General features: G+C 40.1%; 1 protein-coding gene across 4 annotated transcripts; it reads left to right on the top strand.

Annotated features, from left to right (window-relative positions):
- The first annotated feature begins 5,174 nt into the window (after positions 1 to 5,174).
- Positions 5,175 to 18,993, top strand: LOC125227840 (solute carrier family 25 member 35-like). 4 transcript variants are annotated; one of them, XM_048132211.1, is made up of 7 exons: positions 5,175 to 5,305; positions 6,794 to 6,924; positions 8,722 to 8,843; positions 9,639 to 9,841; positions 16,771 to 16,894; positions 17,897 to 18,036; positions 18,800 to 18,993. In XM_048132211.1, the coding sequence occupies exons 2-7, from the start codon at positions 6,808 to 6,810 to the stop codon at positions 18,988 to 18,990; spliced, it is 897 nt and encodes a 298-aa protein (XP_047988168.1). In that variant the 5' UTR covers positions 5,175 to 5,305; positions 6,794 to 6,807; the 3' UTR covers positions 18,991 to 18,993. The 4 variants fall into 4 exon arrangements, with proteins under 4 accessions (XP_047988168.1, XP_047988167.1, XP_047988170.1 ...); XM_048132210.1 differs by lacking the exon at positions 17,897 to 18,036 and adding an exon at positions 17,729 to 17,871; XM_048132213.1 differs by lacking the exons at positions 5,175 to 5,305; positions 17,897 to 18,036 and adding an exon at positions 17,729 to 17,871 and having other exon boundaries at positions 6,837 to 6,924; positions 8,717 to 8,843.
- Positions 18,994 to 19,374: the final 381 nt, after the last annotated feature.

Here is a 19,374-nt window from a genome sequence, read left to right as displayed (position 1 = left end):
GTGGACAATTGGGTCAAGCGCAGGGCTGGTATTATGTACAATCATTTGCGCGTAGCCGAGCGATCGTCTCAACAACCAATATTTCTTTGGGTGAAATAATTGACTTCAAATAATTTTGTTATACAAGGGGGCAAAGTTGTATTTTAACGCCGAGTGCGGAATTGAAAAACGAGCAAGTGAAAGGATTCTATAGTTGAACCACGAGCGAAGCGAGTGGTTCGAGAATAGCATCTTGAACTTGCGAGTTTTTTAACGCAAAAAAATGCGTTTATCACTGCTTCCAGTAGTTCCACAGGTGGTAAATCATCTTTATTACTAGATTCACCTACTTTTATCAATTTTAAAGCAGTTAATTTGACTTTATTCAAGGTCAAATTACTTTACCCACTAGTGGATAAACTGCGTTTTTACCCGCTGGTATTAAAGGACAAAACACGTGTTTCCGAGCTAGTGAGGGGAAAATAACTATTATTAGACCAAAGGCTCAGAAAAGATCGATTACAATGCTAAATTTTGTACTAAGTTGTTGACTGTAGCAAAAACTAAACACTGATTTTGGTAGTGTATACCGGGTCTCAACCAAAACCTACAACTTTGCGGGTCAAAATCTTGAATTAGTAAGAGAAACCATCAAATCAAAGATATCAATAAAATAACTAGGTAAGGTACAACGGGTCAAATCTCGACTGGGGGGCAAATGTAATTGGTCCATTTTTTCCACGTTTCACAATGTTTGCATTATTAAATAGAGTGTCCACAGGTCAAACATGGTAGGCGTGTTCAGTGGATATATGTGGAACTCAACATCATAGTGTAATAATGGAAAAAATGTATCAGTTACAATTGCCCCCAGTCGAGATTTGCCCTGCTGTGCCTTACTTTCTTAATAAGTAGAAAATGATCCATGTAATGGGTTGAATTCCCACGTCGACACTTTTACGGGTGGAAATGATTGTCCAGAATTTTCACCGATGACAAAGCCTCAATAAAATTGGTCGGTTTGAGGCAAAAAGCCGCCGTGCGTAAGTTACTACTTTAACGCAGGGCCGGCCGGGCCGAGGACGGGGTAGGTATCATAATAACCAAATAATAACGGTTGAAGGACTAATGTTGTGTAACTTGCATGGACGGAAGGTGTGGGTATAATTTAGTCAGAAAAATGGTAGTTGGGTTTTTATGTACAATCAGCAGAATTGATTTTTTTATACTACATCGGTGGCAAACAAGCATACAATCCGCCTGATGGAAAGCGGTCACCGTAACCTATGGACGCCTGCAACTCAAGGAGTGTAACATACGCGTTGACAACTCATTAGAAAGTTGTACACTATTTTTTGCTGTGTTAAGTGCAAGTTTAAAGTGATTCAAACATAACTGACCGCAGTAAAAGTATACAAATCACGGTGCGTCCTTTTGCCTTTGCCCTATACTAAGTGCGTGAGCAAGCAAAGGTTTCATGCGTGATTCATTCACTGATTCAATTCGGAAACGTCTGTTAGAGAACTAGAAGAGACTCGAATATTTTTTCAGGAGGTATAAACCCAGCTCGTATTAGTTTTAAATAAGTTTTTCGGAATTTAAGTACCCTACCCTACACACAAAATGTCATAAGATATTTCTCAATGGAAGAAAATATCGTAAGGAAACCGTGTCAATACCAATGCCCAGTTAGCCCTCTGGGCTTTGGTTTGAACAATCAGCGGGCGTAGCACACTAGTTGGATAAACTTTATCGCATCGCTGCATCCCTATCGCACTTACAAATAGTGCGAAAAGGACGTCCAACCCTTTAGCACAACTTGCCTTGTCGCGCGCGAGTCCATACATCAAGCGTGACTTCAAGTAGGGACTCGCGCACGACAAGACAAGTTGTGCTAGAGGGGCTGACGTTATATGTATCGTTTATCACGCGACCACGCTTGCCTGCCAGGTGGCAGTCGCTTCCGTAAAACCAGCGGCCCCAATGCTCTCCGAAGGAGCCGTGGCAAAATTATGGGATAACGCAAGAAATAATTTATGTAGGTACATCGAAATTCGTTGTACATCATTCACCGGCAATAACATCGCACAGAAAGAAGGCCGCAAACATATCTGACACAATATTTTTTTTCTAGCCATAAGTGCTTTTTCACATTATCCGATCCGATACCGGATGACGGACTGATATGCCATACATTACACGCGCCATCTTGGATTTTTTCCATTGAAATTCTTCCGACATCCGATCGGATAATGTGAAAACGGACTAAAGGTGTGTCAGATATTCATGCAGATGTCATATTCTTTCATATGTGTGGGTAGATGAAACAGATTAAGAATGGGTGAGATCTAGTCTTAAACCAGCTTATGTGTGTTCTATACTCCCCAGTCTCAATACATATTTAACATGGCGCAGTCAGTAGGATTCCGCCATCTGTTTTTTGGTCTGTCCGAACTCCGGCCTGCACCGTTCATGGTGTTTCGCGGATCCTAGTTATGAAGGTGATCAACCTTTTATATGATGATGTATTTTGTGTGGCATTATCTCCGATTCTGGGGCTTCTGTTCTGCACCTAATTTAAAGATTTGAAGCAGTCATAAAATGGTTAGGTACGGAACACACGTTGTGTAACCATCGGTTTACAATTTCCGATCCCTTTGGTCCACATCATGCTCACATAATAGGGTGTTGGTTTATTTGGTATTTGCAAGAATTCAACCAGTGTGGAATATACGGATCTGGATGCAGATCAGGCCCCATAGCCGAATAGCATTTCTGCGAAACGAAACGCCGCAGAAATGTAGTCTGGCTCTGTCGCGCCAATACGCAAGAGCGATAGAGACAGATAGCTACGAAAGATATTATCGTGAGCTTTTCGTGAGCTTTTGTACATTCGGCTACGCACACAGAATTGACAATTAGACTTTAGGATTGAGGGAGGATATCCAAGGGTTTAAACGTTCTTTTTGTACGATGCTATTGCCGGTGACTATAAGTACCAAATATATCGTTAGTCCGTTTTCACATTATCCGATCCGATATCGGATGTCGGAAGGATTTCAATAGAAAAATCCAAGATGGCGCCTGTAATGTATGGGATATCGGTCCGTCATCCGATATCGGATCGGATAATGTGAAAACGCACAAACCTCCGCCACACGTAAAGCGTTCTGATCATCGGCATCGGTGCATTCACGGCAGCGGTGCACCGGACGAACGCTGGCGTTCCGCTCGTTAGTGCCCGCCGGCGCCCGCTGGCCGCAACGCCAGCGTTCGTCCGGCGCACCGCTATCAATGCGCTCTGCTGAACGGCCAACGCTTCTAGCCTCATTTTAGTTCACGGCCTACTTGGCCTTGACCTTCAGCCGCTGACCCCACCGGATATTTCCGAGAACCGGCACGGTTATTAACCGGATAGCTTATGTAGGCGGTGGTTTCAAGGAATCCATGGTAAGTAAAGTATTTTTTTTTTTAGTATGGATAGGTAGACGTTTGACCACGATCACACCTGATGGTAAGTGATGATGCGGTCTACGGTGGAGCACGCTTACCTATGAGATACCTATTTACTCTTGCTTTAAAGAGACCTGGATTGTACTCGTAAGTAATGTAAGTAAGTTGTGTCTGTATTGTAAGTAAGTTTTACATTACGGGGTACGTAGCCAAAGGCACCTTATCTCTACTTATCACTCTTCCGCATTGGTGCGACAGATAGAGACTACATTTCGAGCGCGTCTAGACGCTAGCGTCAACGATTGTTTCGCAGGCAGAGTACGGGCAAGGCAGAGTACGGGGTGGAATGCTTATAGTGACCCTGCGACACTCCACCCAAGGCGGAGACGGAATTCGTTGGTGGTTTTAGACGGTAGTCCTACACTGGTTAGTCCGTCATCGCCCCTGCTCCCCCGGACCGGATGGCATGTGTAAATGCATTTCCCCAACGTAAAAAAAAAGGGCGGCAAGGCAGAAGACAACCTAAAAACCCGTTCAAAGTAATCCTACTTTTGAAATTTGAAATACAATTTTACAGTGAAATTAAATGAAGATGGACACAGAGCCATGGAGCATGCCATGCTCGGTTCAAGATGCAAGATCGAGTGAGGAATGCGTATCCGACGTCGATCGAGACGCAAGACGTAGATTTCGTTCGTACCAAACTAAAATGGACTTGGGCGGGAGTTGTTGCTAGGCAGAGTGATGGCTGATGGACTTAAATGTATCGGTGGCCGCTTACAACATGTAAGAAGTGCCTGGCATCCGTTGGGTCGACAACATATGAAAATTTGCCGGTCACAACTGGATGCGACGCGCTCAGGACCGAGAGAAGTGTGGCGTCCGTCTTTCACGGCCAAACGGAGCGACGAATTGACGTGATTTTTTAAGTGGAGATAGTTGAAGGGATGGAGACTGACATAGCCTACTTTTTGTCTCTTTCGAACGCGTGCAAAGCCTCGGGCAGTTATTCGCATAACTGTCCGAGAAAAACGCACATATGCGGATCGTCAATAATCTTAACTATCTGAAGTAATCTAAACTATTCGTCGTATCACTCCCCGCCATGCAAGCGAATATAGAATATAGTAGGTAGTACAGTCAATGAGTCTAGTACAAAGTCCAGACATTGATAAATTGATGGAAATACTATTGCAGCACGGACAGTCGGACATTGCACTAACGAAGTGACCAGTATAGTAAAATTAGTAAACATATAATTTTTGTCCTTTATATGAATATTAATAGTGAGAAACCGTACGTTTTATCTTGACCTACAACTCATGACATTAAACTAAATTACGTGAACTAAACTATTAAGAGAGATTTATTAAAACTAAAATGAATGGACTTCTACAAATGTGCCATAAAATTCAGTCATTCACTCGCGCGCTTGCCAAACTACGCTAGTGTCGTGAGCGTGACGTCATACCACGTTGTATAACAAAAATATACGCTCGCACTACCGCAAACTTATCTATGCAGGCGGACAAAACTCGAACCGACTCCGTGACATACTAAATTAGAATGTTTCGTAGCAAGTGGCGACCTCACAGACCGCAAACATAAAATTGTATTACTAAGTCTACATTTCTTTCATAAAAGGTCATGGTTTATTTACAAAAACTCGTCGCTTAAGCCGTTTTAAAGTTGGCGTTGAATGACGTAACGTAATAATTTCAATGTCACAAGATACAGACGATAGCAAAGGTAAAGTGGCGGTGATAACTCTCCGTCCAGACGTGGATTTTGTTAAAATGTGTGAGGTTTGATAAGGTTTTCAGTAAAATCCAGCAGTGTAGTGTTCCGTTCACGTTATATTTTCAAGGCCACGGTAAGTGAACTATACGTATTGTAGTATCTATAATTAGAAACCTGTATATTATGTTTATTTTGGCCGTGTCTCATTAAATGTGATATTCACGAGTAATTTATTAGTTAGAAATAATTTTAGCGCGCTCTGTGATAGTGTCTTAACTTTGATAAAGTTTTCAACTCGTTCGATATTATTTAAACTAGGTTACCTGTGCGTTGTCTATGACCAGGTTAAAGTCTAGCCAATTGAATGTCATGCATGTGGACATTTCCGCTTCCTGAAATTATGAGAATTGATTACAATTATTTATCATTTATTGCTACATTTGCTACTGTATTTGTAATTTTTGAAGCAATAAAAAACGTTGCCTAGATTATTTTAATAGTTAACTGACAGTCACTGTTTGCATTGTGATAAATTGATAATGATAATTTTTCCGTATCAAATGATAAGGAAGAAGATTTTCTTATTTACATTAAACATTTTAAATTCATGAATGAAAAGACAATTTTTATTTAACTATAATATGACTCTAGATAGTAACAAGCTGTTCTAATAATCTAATCTACACATGTAGGTCATTTTAATAGTACTATTATGGCAATGAAATACTTAGTCACTTTACCCATGAGAACTGTTAATGATTTGTACCTCCAGTCATATTATATATTATTTAGTTTGTATTTTTTTTGAAATACTAAGTCGGTGACAAACAAGCATACGGTTCTCCTGATGGAAAGCTGTCACCGTAGCCTATGGAAGCCTGCAACTCAAGGAGTGTCACATGCGCGTTGCCAACCCATTAGAAACTTGTATACTTCCTTTTTTCTGTGTTAAGTACACAGCAAAAAGGAGTGTACATGTTCCAAGGAGGGTTCTGGTTGCCCACGACCCAAAGACCCAAAAACGGCACAAATTAGTTCCTTTAGGTCCTTCCGTCATCAGCAGACCGCACCCTCGTTGAGTTCAGGCAGCCTTACTCACCGGCAGGAACACAACACCATGAGCATGTGATGATTTAGCTGTAGCCAGGAAGTGCGTAACGATTTTCGCGAAATAAGAGTCCACTTCGCAAACCAACGCTAAAAAACAAGCATACACAGAAAAAGGAACTAAAGATTCCACTGATCTAAAGATTAAGTAGTTACTCATTTGAGCACATCATTTAGATCCAAAAAATCCTAACCCTTTACTGCATACTCGTACTAAGCCAGGATGGCGGGATAATGTTCAACTCAATTGAAGTTCAAATTTCAACAACAATTAATTAATTAATTCACACTTAATATTATAAATGGGAAAGTGTGTGTGTCTGTTTGTTTGTCCCTCTTTTACGGCAAAACGGAGCGACAAATTGACGTAATTTTTAAGTGGAAATAATTAAAGGGACGGAGAGTGACATAGGCTACTTTTTGTCTCTTTCTAACGCGAGCGAAGCCGCGGGCAAAAGCTAGTAATCAATATAATAATTGTAAGTACTGAAATCCTATAATTTTGTTCTAAAAGGTGAAGGAGACACCATGGACTTCGTGATCGGTGGGCTGGCCGGGGCAGGAGCCACAGTCTTCACCAATCCCATAGACGTGGTGAAGACTCGGCTCCAACTACAAGGAGAACTACAGCCTAAGGACCAGCAGGTGATCAATGAATCTTCGACAATCTAGCGTTTTCCCGGCCTAGCGCCAGGGTCCGCTTTCCTGCTCAGTCTTCTCCACTTCGCCCGGTCTTCGACATCCTTAGGTGTGAAATTGTTTTCTTGCATGTCCACTGTCATGATACTCATGATGTCCAGCATGCACTTCTTAGGTCTACCGGGGCCGTGTGACTTACTGGCTTTGGACAGTAAGATTTCAGGTGATCAATGACTATAGGCCTATTTTACTGACTGATGTTCTTTTAGGGTTCCGGACCAATCTGGTACAAAAGGAACCCTTATGGTGGGACTTCATCCGTCTGCCCATCTATATTAAAGGTAGGAGTGATATCATGAACTAGTGATTGTGGGCTGAGGGTTCGTGCAGGAGCCACAGTCTTCACCAATCCCATAGACGTGGTGAAGACTCGGCTCCAACTGCAAGGAGAACTACAGCCTAAGGACCAGCAGCTGAACAATTACTCTTCATCTTCGTCAATCTAGCATCTTCCCGGCCTAGCGCCAGGGTCTGCTTTCCTGTTCAGTCTTCTCCACTTTTCCCGGTCTTCGAAATACTAATATATACCTACTTACTTACTAATATTATAAATGGGAAAGTGTATGTGTCTGTTTGTTTGTCCGTCTTTCATAGCAAAACGGAGCGACGAATTGACGTGATTTTTTAAGTGGAGATAGTTGAAGGGATGGAGAGTGACATAGGCTACTTTTTGTCTCTTTCTAACCCCCCACTTCCCTGTAATGGGTGGTGGAAGTTTGTATGGAGAATTCCGCAATTTTCGAATTTAACGCGAGCGAAGCTGCGGGCAAAAGCTAGTACATAATAAAAGGAAATTGGAAATAGTTGTGCGACTTTTCGCGCTATCTAAAAATTAATGTTGCCAACTCTAACAATTCTAGAAGATGTAGCCATCAGAACAATCGTCTAAGCCCAAGCTGTATTTCAGAAAATCCTCTTGCGTGACCAAAATTATTTCAATGGCGTCACCAACTCGTCTTTTGGTCACGCTATTTTGGCGTTCATAATTTCGTGTCTATTATGTTATTATGTCTTATTTATGTCGCACACTGAGTTATGCTTATGTTTAACAAATACTTTATTTTAAATGCAATGTATGCAATAAATATTCTGTGGGTCTTAGTGCGTTTTCACATTATCCGATCGGTTTTCGGAAGGATTTCAAAGGCAAAAATCAAAGATGGCTGCTTAAATGTATCGACCCTACATCCGATATCAGGTCGGAAAATGTGGAAACGCATTTACACTGTAATTTTAGCGAGTAATTATTAATTAATGAAACATATTGATTTTCTTTTTTTTTTTCTTTAGGTAAGTACTACATGTTATTTTCTCGCATTAATTTATAATTTCGCACTTAGATAAACATAAGGAAAATTATAGACCGTCAACCAAATCTTGTCACTAGAAAAAGGCGGCAAATTTGAAAAATCGCGGGCTAGCAACACTAATAGTTTTGAAAATCGGTGGAAATTCGCGTGTCATTTGTATCTTATCTGTGGAAATCTCCAACGTACCAAAAAGAGAAATGACTAGCACATATCCGTCCCTTTTTAATACATTATCTAATTCGTAAGGAAGGAGGGAGCCCCTTGAAAAAAAAATATCTGTGGCTGTTTGACGTACATTGCTGGTTTTTGTGCGTTTCATAGGGATACCATACTTTAGTTTGATGTACATTGTTACTGCTAAAATTTGGTTGACAGGCTATACCTAAAATCTCTCTCTCTCAGACGTTGAACGTGCCATTTTGTTGAAGGGCAGGTGGTCCGTTACCGAGGCATGCTGCACGCGATCTTCGTCATTGGACGTACAGACGGCCTCCTGGCTTTGCAAAAAGGCCTCGCTCCAGCCCTTGTACTTGGATTCACAATGAACTCTGTCAGGTAACTAGTAATACTCCTGAATTATCCTCATGCCCCCTTATTCATAAACGTACACTAAAGTTATAAAGCCGTTAAAGTTCGTTTGTCCCATTCTATCGTGTTGGTGTGATAGAATGGGACAAACGAACTTTATCGGATTAATTACTTTAGAGTACGTTTATGAATAAGGGGGTTAGTCGTTAAATAAAAGGGCAATTTTATTGAAGGTTAGGTTGTTACCGAAGTTGAACTGATGATCTCTTCGCGTTGCGGAAAGATCTCGCTCCATTTTGTCGCTTGTTAATTCGTCGTGGTGAGCACGATCGGACATGACATTAATGATTTTTGGCGTTCAAAGTGTTAACCCATTAGGTATGTCAGTCTCACATCGGTCTGTTGAGTCACCAAAATGGTATTAGTATAAGTGCGTTTTCACATTATCCGATCCGATATCGGATGTCGGACCGATATCCCATACATTAAAGGCGCCATCTTGGATTTTTTCTACTCAAATCCTTCCGACATCCGATATCGGATCGGATAATGTGAAAACGCACTTACTCTCATTTTACAGCATAATTCGTCAGCACTAGACACAAAGACTAACCCCTTATTCATAAACGTACTCTAAAATCAAGCGGATAAAGTTCGTTTGTCCTTTTCTATCACACCAATACGTCAGAAAGGGATAAACGAATTTTATCGGCTTAATAACTTGAGTACGTTTATGAATAAGGGGGTAATTGTAGGGGACCTAGGTGTTTTAAATCCGGACCTGACTAGATGTTTTCACTGACAGTATTTTGGTCATTACAGATTAGGATTATACCACATATCAGAAGTCCGTGGCTGGACCACCACAGACACCGGAGAGGTATCTATTAGCAAGGCAGTGTTCTGGTCAAGCGTGAGCGGCATCGTCAGTGGGGTTGTTGGCAACCCTGTGTCCGTGCTCAAGACTAGAATACAGGCATCATCGCATCCGAGTATAGCGGTGGGGAGACAACATAGGTATAAAGGTAAGTCTGCTCCCGGAAGTGATTGAGAGGTCCTACATCCATACTTCCATACTAATATTATAAATGGGAAAGTGTGTGTGTCTGTTTGTTTGTCCGTCTTTCACGGCAAAACGGAGCGACGAATTAACGTGATTTTTTAAGTGGAGATAGTTGAAGGGATGGAGAGTGACATAGGCTACATTTTGTCTCTTTCTAACGCGAGCGAAGCCGCGGGCAAAAGCTAGTATTTTATAATTAACAATAGGTAGTTGAGTACTACACCGATTTGATCTTTGAACCCAAGGGTTTACAGATTAAATCCAAAGGTTAAAGGATATCCAAGGATATCCTCCCTCAAATCCTCAATTCAAATGGTCAATTCTGATCTGCTCAGTTTAAATTGTCAATTTTGATCCTTATTCAGATTCGCATATTCCACGCTGGTTGAATTCTGATTGCAAATACCACAAATACCAAATAAACCAACACCTTATCACACCTCGGACACTGGCGATCAAATATATGAAAGAGGCGCGTTCCTAGCACGCAGTCTAAGCTCGTGTAGGTGTACGCGTACTATGCTTGTATGAGTGAAATATGACGGGTCGGTAACTGTGAGGCAAAGACCTATATAACTTCGTATAGACCGATAAAGTCTAAGAAAAAAACGTACCCCAAAACCATACAGAAAAAGGTACGGTGAGCTAGATGGCGATACACCTTTGGGGTACGCTCGGCTAGATGGCGCTAATATTAATATTTGACATTTTAAAACGTATCAAGCTAACAATATGGGTATATGGGCCAAATTGTCAAAACTGAGGTTCAAAAGTTTTAAGCTTGTGTCGAGAGATGGCAGTCTATGCACTGTGATTACACGTTTTACTTTGACAGTCATTCTCTATAATACTCGATCCTCTTTGCTGTGAGGTAACCGAGAGGGGGTGTGCGGCACTTTCAGCGGGGAGCGGGAATTACCATACTGTACGACAGTACTCTTTATTATACTGTGACCTTATTATGTGACATGTGAACCAAAGCGATTTCCGACCGTAAAGCAATGGTTACACAACGTGTCTTCCGTAACCATTTTATGACTGCTTTAAATCTTAGGCGCAGAAGCTACAGAATCGGAGATAATAGAGAACTAGACTGCAGTTAAAATAAAATATTTTATACCATGCACGAAATAAAGCATCAGATAGTTATAAGAAAAACCGGCCAAGTGCGAGTCGGACTCGCCCACCGAGGGTTCCGTACCTACAAAACTATTAGGTACTTTTACGTTACTCACATAAGTCTAAAGACTGGGCTAGGCTAGAAGTATAGGTTCTCTAATGAGCATAATTGTGTTTAGCGCCACCTCTCGACGAATTCGCGAACTAATTAGCACAGCTTGCGTGAGGTCTTTTATAATGTTAACCAAATTCAACATTTTTTATTTTATTTTAAAGTAGGTGTTTTATGTAAAATTTCGTAGCTATAAATTTTAACACCTTTATTCATAAACGTACACTAAAGTTATCCAGCCGATAAAGTTCGTTTATCCCTTTCTATCACACCAATACGTCGGAAAGGGACAACCGAACTTTATCGGCTTGATAACTTAGTGTACGTTTATGAATAACGGGGTGAGTATTACCGTACTGTAAAAATGTAATGTATAGTTGTATACGGATTAATGAATTTAATATAGATAGGTAATTATTGATATGTGGCAAAACGAAGGAAATTGTTTACACCTTCGCAATAAGTATCTAATGATATTTTTTTAATTTACCATGTTACTTCACGTACCTACTTAGGTACTTATTTTAAAAACTCTGAAAATGTCTATTGAGTTTCTGTCGCAGACCACCATGTGGCTTCTGCATATTCTGCGCTTTGATAGAGTTGCCATAGTAGGTATGTATACCTATATTGTATAATAGGCAATAAGAGGCAAAAAACATATTGTGCTAAAATATTTAAAATACCTACAGTCATTTCCGAAACGTGTGAATTCATGTCAATACTTTCTTTTATCAGTATTACACGGAGTAGGTAAACGTTTCGTGGTAGCGGCAGCGCACACTGCAGAGAGCGCACGTGGACACCGGCGCGGCGCCACAGAATATATAATAGCACAAGTAAAGAAGGCCCACTGCTTTGATGTTTCCGAAATGCCGCCTTTTTAAATACCTACAACATTCTTACAAAGAAACGAGCCGCACGTGCGCGGCGTCCGGTGATAGGGTTACCAATGGATCCAAACGAATTAATACTCACATTAAATGTTATATTATTATATTCAAGTCTTGAGTACTTTCTAGGTATCAGCGTATATACCTAGAAAGTACTTATATATTTTTGTTCAAGGTTCCAACATCACAAGCCTTATTGAACTTTTCCGTGGGACTTAATCAGTAGTAGATCTGTATAAGAATATCTTTTGGTATTTATTTTATTCAATATGTCTATTTAATTTAGTATTATTAGCCATTCCACCCGCGGACATCGCTTAAAAAACCTCGCGACGTAAAGTAACAATAGAAAGTGCGAACGTGCATTCCGTGAGAATGTGCGCCACCCCTGAGTAAGCCGCGAACTCGCGGCCACAGCTCGCGGCCGCCAGGATATACTTGTAGCGCGGCGATAGGATAGCGGAGTGAGCCGCCCCTGGCGGCGCCAGCGGAGGCGTCTGTGTGCGTGAGCTAGGTATGCATACAACTACAACTGCTGTAGGCACCGCCCCCCCCTCAGCGCGTCCTCTGCGGCGCGGCGATAATCACCTAGCCCTAAGGCCCTGGTTTCTCTGGCCCGTCACACGCGCCCGGCGGCGTTTGGAATGTTTGGATGTGAGCCGCATGTGCCGCTGTACCACACGCTGTCGACCGCGGGTGCGTGGGTTTTCTGACCCTTGGTCACCCGTCGTCGGCGACGGAACTCAGAAGCTCTGGTAGACTGATTTTTGAACTGTTGTGTTGTGCTCTGATCAAAATGAATGCAAAAATACTTACATTGTAATTCTTAGAGGAAGAAGATTATACGCGACTTAATCCGTTTCCATATAAATATTGATATTACCCAAAAAAAGAGACAGTCAAACGATATTTTTGTATGAAACCGGCAAAAAGAAAGTGAAATTTTTAACTTGGTACTCAAACACTTTCATTGTAGTAAAGAAAATTTTACATCATATATTCGATTAAGTATATCGAAAACAGATCACAGAAGTACAATTCATCTATTGAATTACTATGTACTAACATACTAGAAATTACACCCCAAACAAAGTCTGTGCTCCGGCCGGCAGCGCGCGGCGCATGCGTCTTAGTGTAGACCTTTTTTTATAAATAATATAATATAAAATAAAATAAAAAGCCTTTTATTTCCTGTTATTATGTACAATGAAATCTTTGCTATTTGTTAGTAATTGTTTTTTTTTTTTTTTGTAATCTGTCAAAGTGACCTGTCACGGTAAAATCTCGCTCGCGAATTTATACGTGTTGTGGCTAAAAAAACTACGCAAACCCATATAAATTTACTTTCTTTGGGGAAAAAAATAATTGTGGACTCTGTGGAAGCGTTATCTATGCTGAAAACTTTGATATAAAGTGAAAATTGTGTAACTTACTGTTCACTTGACAATCAGTGCCTGTGGAGTTTTATCACGTTACCCGCAATCATTAAACATTGTTGACACTGACATTTGATAGTGTTGCCAAAGAAAAAAAAAACACTATACCCAGGATACCCAGGTTTTGGCCAGACAGGGGTCGTTCCAAAACGAATTAAATATGGATCTTTCGGACGCAGCATTAGATAAAATTTTCACACGCATGAGATTTGAGATGGAACAACAGACAGAAACGATTTATCAACGAGTGATCGATTCTTTAAATGTAGAATTAAAAGAAATGGAGGAAAAACAAAAAGAAAGCAACGAAAAAATAGAGACCCTGGAAAATAAAATTTCTTTTTGGAAAGTAAAGAGAGACAGCGACCTTTTTTTATACTTTTTGTAAAATACTAACCCCCTTATTCATAAACGCACACTAAAGTTATCAAGCCGATAAAGTTCGTTTGTCCCTTTTCGGCGTATTGGTGTGATAGAAAGGGACAAACGAACTTTATCGGCTTGATAAATTTAGTGAACGTTTATGAATAAGGGGGTAAGTAGTTTAATTTTAGCACTATCATACATTGTGCTATGTTTAAGTTCTACTAAGTGAAACAAAAATACATTATTGATTTTTTTCATATACCTACTTTAATTGCCCTTGAAGAAAATCATAGGTTATTATTGTATGAAAATATCGATCACAACTCGTGTTAGAACTGTGTAGTATTCATAGGTATAACGTGAAATAAATTTAACATTTCTCTTTTATATATTACAAACAGAATATAATCACAATTACTATACTTCATTACCTAAAGTCTGTGCGATTATGATGCGATTAATCTATGATTTCGTTCAACAAAATGACAGCGATAGCTTCGCGTTTGAGGAGCGCGTCCCTTCATTGAAATAATTACTTAAATAAAGATCGATTAACATAGCGTGTATACTAACCGAGACGTCACGACACGTCGACACGTCAGTTTTATTCGATTTTCTCGTATGGCTTAAACAGGTTGCGCAGGAAGGCATTTTTACATTTTATTTGTGTGCAGGCATTTTATTTGTAGCGCAAACGTTTTGCTCGCAGTGTCCTCTCTAGTATTACCTCAATGAGTTCATCATTATCTTTAGTGAAGTCAGTCATTTTCCATATCAAGACGCCACCCGCCGTCCGTTGCTATTGTACAAAACGAATACAGACCGTCACGTGCGGCGTGTGACCTTCGCCCGTCGAACCACCCGCCACCGGCGACGTTTCAAAGAAACCACCGTCAAACATTTCCGAACAAAACATTCGAACGTCGTCAGTCGCGGACCCGCGTAAAAAACCACAACACGTTCTATGAACATTGGTCAAGTGCGAGTCGGTTTTCGACTTTTCCATACAAAGAACTCATGAGCGCCTGAACGACTGTGATGGCAAAGTTAACTTTTCGCACTTACAAGACTTTACGTATATATCTCGGAAACGATAAGAGATAGAGCAAAATGAACTTCAGATTTGGGCTGTCGTTGCCACAAATTCTATGTTTTCGTCAACAGAGACCTTTTTTGGACCGATTTGAACAAAATTTTGCTCAGTCCACTTACAAACGGTCTTAAGCGCCTCCTTTTTAGTAGGAACTTAAGTCATTTTGGCAAATGAAAAAAAAATAATTGAACAATTTCTAAAAATAAAAAGACAGAAATGAATTTCTTTCTACCTGTCCATCACGCTTACAAAATTTTAAGACGTTTAGTAACTGCTTGCAGCGTCAGTGAGTGAAAATCTTAATTTGAGTTTTTTTCTCGTAAGTCCGACTTACGCTTGACTGTAGATTTCTAATAGGTTTTCCTGTAATCTACAGGTAGAGGGCTATCTCGTGTATTTTTTTGAAAATTTTACGCTAAGTAGTTTCGGAGATAAGGGGGGGGAATGGTCATTTTTTGTCTATTTTCTTAAATTACTCCTAAAGTACAAAAATTAAAAATTAAAAAAAAATATATTTCAAATGCTCATAAAATGCTCTTTCATTTGATATATAACACAATATAGTTTTAATAACTTTGATTTTTAATTTTCAAGTTTACCCCCCAAAAGTGACCCCTATGATTAAATTTCATTTAATTAAATTACATGTCCGTCTTTGGGCCACAGGTTTACATATGTGTACCAAATTTCAAGTAAATCGGTCCAGTAGTTTCGGAGAAATCGGCTGTAACAGAGGGACAGACAGACACACGAGTGATCCTATAAGGGTTCCGTTTTTCCTCTTTGAGGTGCGGAACCCTAAAAACATGGACAAAAGGTATTTTTAAATCCAATTTATATTTTAATAATTCGGGTAGAAATATATAAAGTAACTAAATTGACCGTGACGTTTCGTTTTCATATAAATTCCATATTAGCAAGTCGTTCAAATTAGTTTTGACAGTTCTTAAAAAGAAGCTGATTGACTAGGAGGCAAGTAGCCTATACTATACCATACAAAATATACCGTCATGTAAAAGGTTTATCAACGTCATAACTAGGACTCGCGAAACACCATGAAAGGTGCAGGCCAGGGTTCGGGCAGACCAAAAAAGATATGGAGGGATCCTACCGATGTATAAATATGTATTGAGACGGAGGAGTAAATAACACACATTAAGCTGGTTTAAGACTGAATGCCACCCATTCTTAATCTGTTTCATCTGTCTACACATATGAAAGGACAACCTGGGCGTATTCTACCCATAATGGTGGGAAAACGCCGAAGACAGGGTCGAGTGAAAAAGGAGGGGAAGTCTTTGCCCAGCAGTGGGACACTTAAAGAGGCTTAAAAAACGTAATACTTCCCGCCACGCCACTCAGCTATGTAGGTTCTTCGCCAGTGACCTTTGAATGTCTTGTCATTTCACATCAACCGCTTTTGAAGAAAACCAGGCAAGCAAGCTTGATCGCGCGATAAATGATAAAAGATCAGGTCGTCCCTATCGCACTTACAAATAGTGCGAAAGGAACGGTCTGATCTTTCATAGGTGCCGTTCCGACAAGCTCGTGCAATAGGCTACTTGCCTCCTAGTCAAATCAGCTTCTTTTTAAGAACTGTCAAAACGAATTTCAACGTCTTGCTAAAATGGAATTAATATGAAATCGAATTGAGTGACGTCACGGTCAACTCAGTTACTTTACATATTTCTACCTGACTTATTAAATAGAAATTGGATTTAAAAATAACTTCTATCCATGTTTTCTTATATTTACCTGGTGCTTTATTTCGTGTATGGTATAAAATATTTTATTTTAAGTACAGTAAAGTTCCTTGACAGTCGTTCAGTTGCAATCTTTGAGGGGTTAACAGTTTGAGACTTGTCATTCCAGGCATGTTCGACGGCATGTCCAAGATCTATTCCTCGGAAGGCTTCAAGGGTTACTTCGCGGGCGTGAACGCTGCCTGCACAAGGCTGGCCGTCGGCAGCGCTGCGCAACTCACTACGTTCTCCAAGTAAGTCTTATTTATAAAGTTTAAAGTCTCTCCATTTTTTGACCACTTACTCCGTTTTCACATGATTCGATCCGGTATCGAATGTAGGAAGGATTTCAATGGAAAAAATCCAAGATGGCGCCTGTAATGTATCGGATATCGGTCCTACGATATTGGACCGGATAATTTGAAAATGCACTTATGATTTGTGATACTCGTACATTTTAGCCACATAGGCTTTTAAAAAATTAAATTCGAAAAATTCTAGGCTCAAGAAGAGAAAGCTTGTCAATTTTATAAAGCTGAGTTTAGACGAGCAAGTTATTGCTGCAAGTTTTGAGACAGAAGTATATGCAAGAAAGAGATGCAGATATTTGCCACTCACTCTTACCTATAGTTGCATCTCAAAACTTGCAATAACTTTCTGGTCTAAACTCCGCTTAAGCTTTCGGGAAGCTAGATAAGGGCATTAAATAGACCCATATTGAGACGAAATTATTGACCTTAAGACTGTAGCCTAATGAGCTGAAAGGAACTATAACGTAAGATTAAGTTCCCACAGACAGTCTTAAAAATTCATAATCTTAAAAAAAAATTGTATGCAAATTGACACTGACAGATCTGTCAGTGTCTTGTCAGTGTCAGTTTGAACTGTCAGATTGCATACAATTTTTTTTTAAGATTATGATTTTTTAAGACTGTCTGTGGGAAGCCTAAGATATTTAGAAATAAGGATAGCATGATCTTGGAAAACTTTCGTACCTACCTAGTTATTTATTCAATGCATGAACCTACTGTAGATGATTCATTATTTCGCCATCAGCTATAAAAATATGTACCCATATTTTTCTCCAGAGCAAAAGAATGGCTGGCATCGCACGGCATATGCGATCGCTCACCCTTCTGGCTCTCCGTCCTAGCCAGTGCCATAAGCGGCGCCGTGGTGTCTCTAGCCATGTGCCCCTTCGACGTCACCACCGTCCGACTATACAACCAGGGTAATAATGGCTTGTTTGTGTGCAGAGTTAAGCAGGAGCTGGAGGCAAGAGGGATCGGCAAAGATCCCGTGACGCGGGCACTCCTCGCGAGTTTCGTGAGCAGTATTTTCGTTGTGATGTTGGAAACGCCGTTCGATGTCGTGAACACCAGGATTTACAATCAGGGTATGGAGCTATCTTAAGCTTTGGAGCTTTGTCTTTGCCTCTTTCCTGCTGCTTTATTTTTAAGTTTCTCGGTCTTCAGTTTGCGGAGTCATCTAGATTCTTGTGAACACGGTTTTGAATTTATGCACGATTAAAAATTGGTAAGTCCGATTTATTTGGTTGCTGGTTGTTAAAAGGGAATCTACACTTGGAATATTATTGGGAGAGGTATTTATACGTATACGTATACTGTATGTACTAAGGCAAATTTTTAAGAGCACTCAAAATACCCATTTTAGAACGTTGACTAACAGCGATGGAAATTGGAATTTGCACTGAACCTGTACAATTTCCCATACATATCACGCAGGTTTATAGCAATTTGAGTCAATGCGCGGCAAGTTTAACATTTTCAATTTAAATAACGATGCAAGCTAAAGTGGTTATTTATCTCTAAATGTGTTGCTTAACTTCAAACTTAGGTATATTCATTCTGCTTTAAGGTTGAATATAAAAAAATATATTGATCCGAAAGATAATCAACCTTATAGCAGAATGGATTTACCCAGGTGTGAAGTTAAGCGACACAAATAAGTGTTACTTTTATACTTATGCATAGATTCATTCATTTGCCGCTGTAGTTCAAATAAACAATCAATGAAGTCGTGACTCACATTACTTTTACATGGATTCACCCAAATCAATTTATTTTGATAAAACAACATCAACCAAACACTTCCTTTAGCCCTAAAGCTCCACACATTTTCAACATACCTCTCCCCAGGTACCGCCGCCAGCGGAGGGCTCCTCTACACAGGGGTGTTCGACGCCCTCTGCAAGATCTACAAGACGGAGGGCCTCCACGGCCTCTACAAGGGGCTCGGGCCCCTCTACATCAGGATAACGCCTCACACCACCCTCTCACTAGTCATATGGGATATGCTGAATTTGTATATGAGCGATAAAAGTAGCTGATAGGGATTGTTTGGTTTTATTATCCTCCTTTTATATTAAACACTATGGTAGTTATTTCTTTTACAAGGGGCAAAGTTGTTGTTTAGCCGCATTATTGGCACCTGAGAAAGCGAAAGGTTTTAATAATTTGTTAGTGTTGAATTATTGTGAGTGTGTTTAGTAAAACGTCCCACTGTCGGTTACCATTAAGGCGAGATTTACTTGTATCTTTATATGAATAAACGAATAAAGTGGGACGTTTTCCCGTACAGTACACCTCACAATTTTGTGTTTGCCTTGACACCCTTGCAACGCTCAACATTCCATATTTTTTGAAAATATTGCAATTGTGTGATTAAACAACAACTTTGCCCTCGTGTAAAACATAACTAATTCAGTTCGCCG

Source organism: Leguminivora glycinivorella, chromosome 7, assembly GCF_023078275.1.
Source record: "Leguminivora glycinivorella isolate SPB_JAAS2020 chromosome 7, LegGlyc_1.1, whole genome shotgun sequence".
NCBI classification, from domain to species: Eukaryota; Metazoa; Arthropoda; class Insecta; order Lepidoptera; family Tortricidae; genus Leguminivora; species Leguminivora glycinivorella.
The sequence above is the reverse complement of the archived record's forward strand: the minus strand, read 5'-3'. Positions and strand labels throughout refer to the sequence as shown.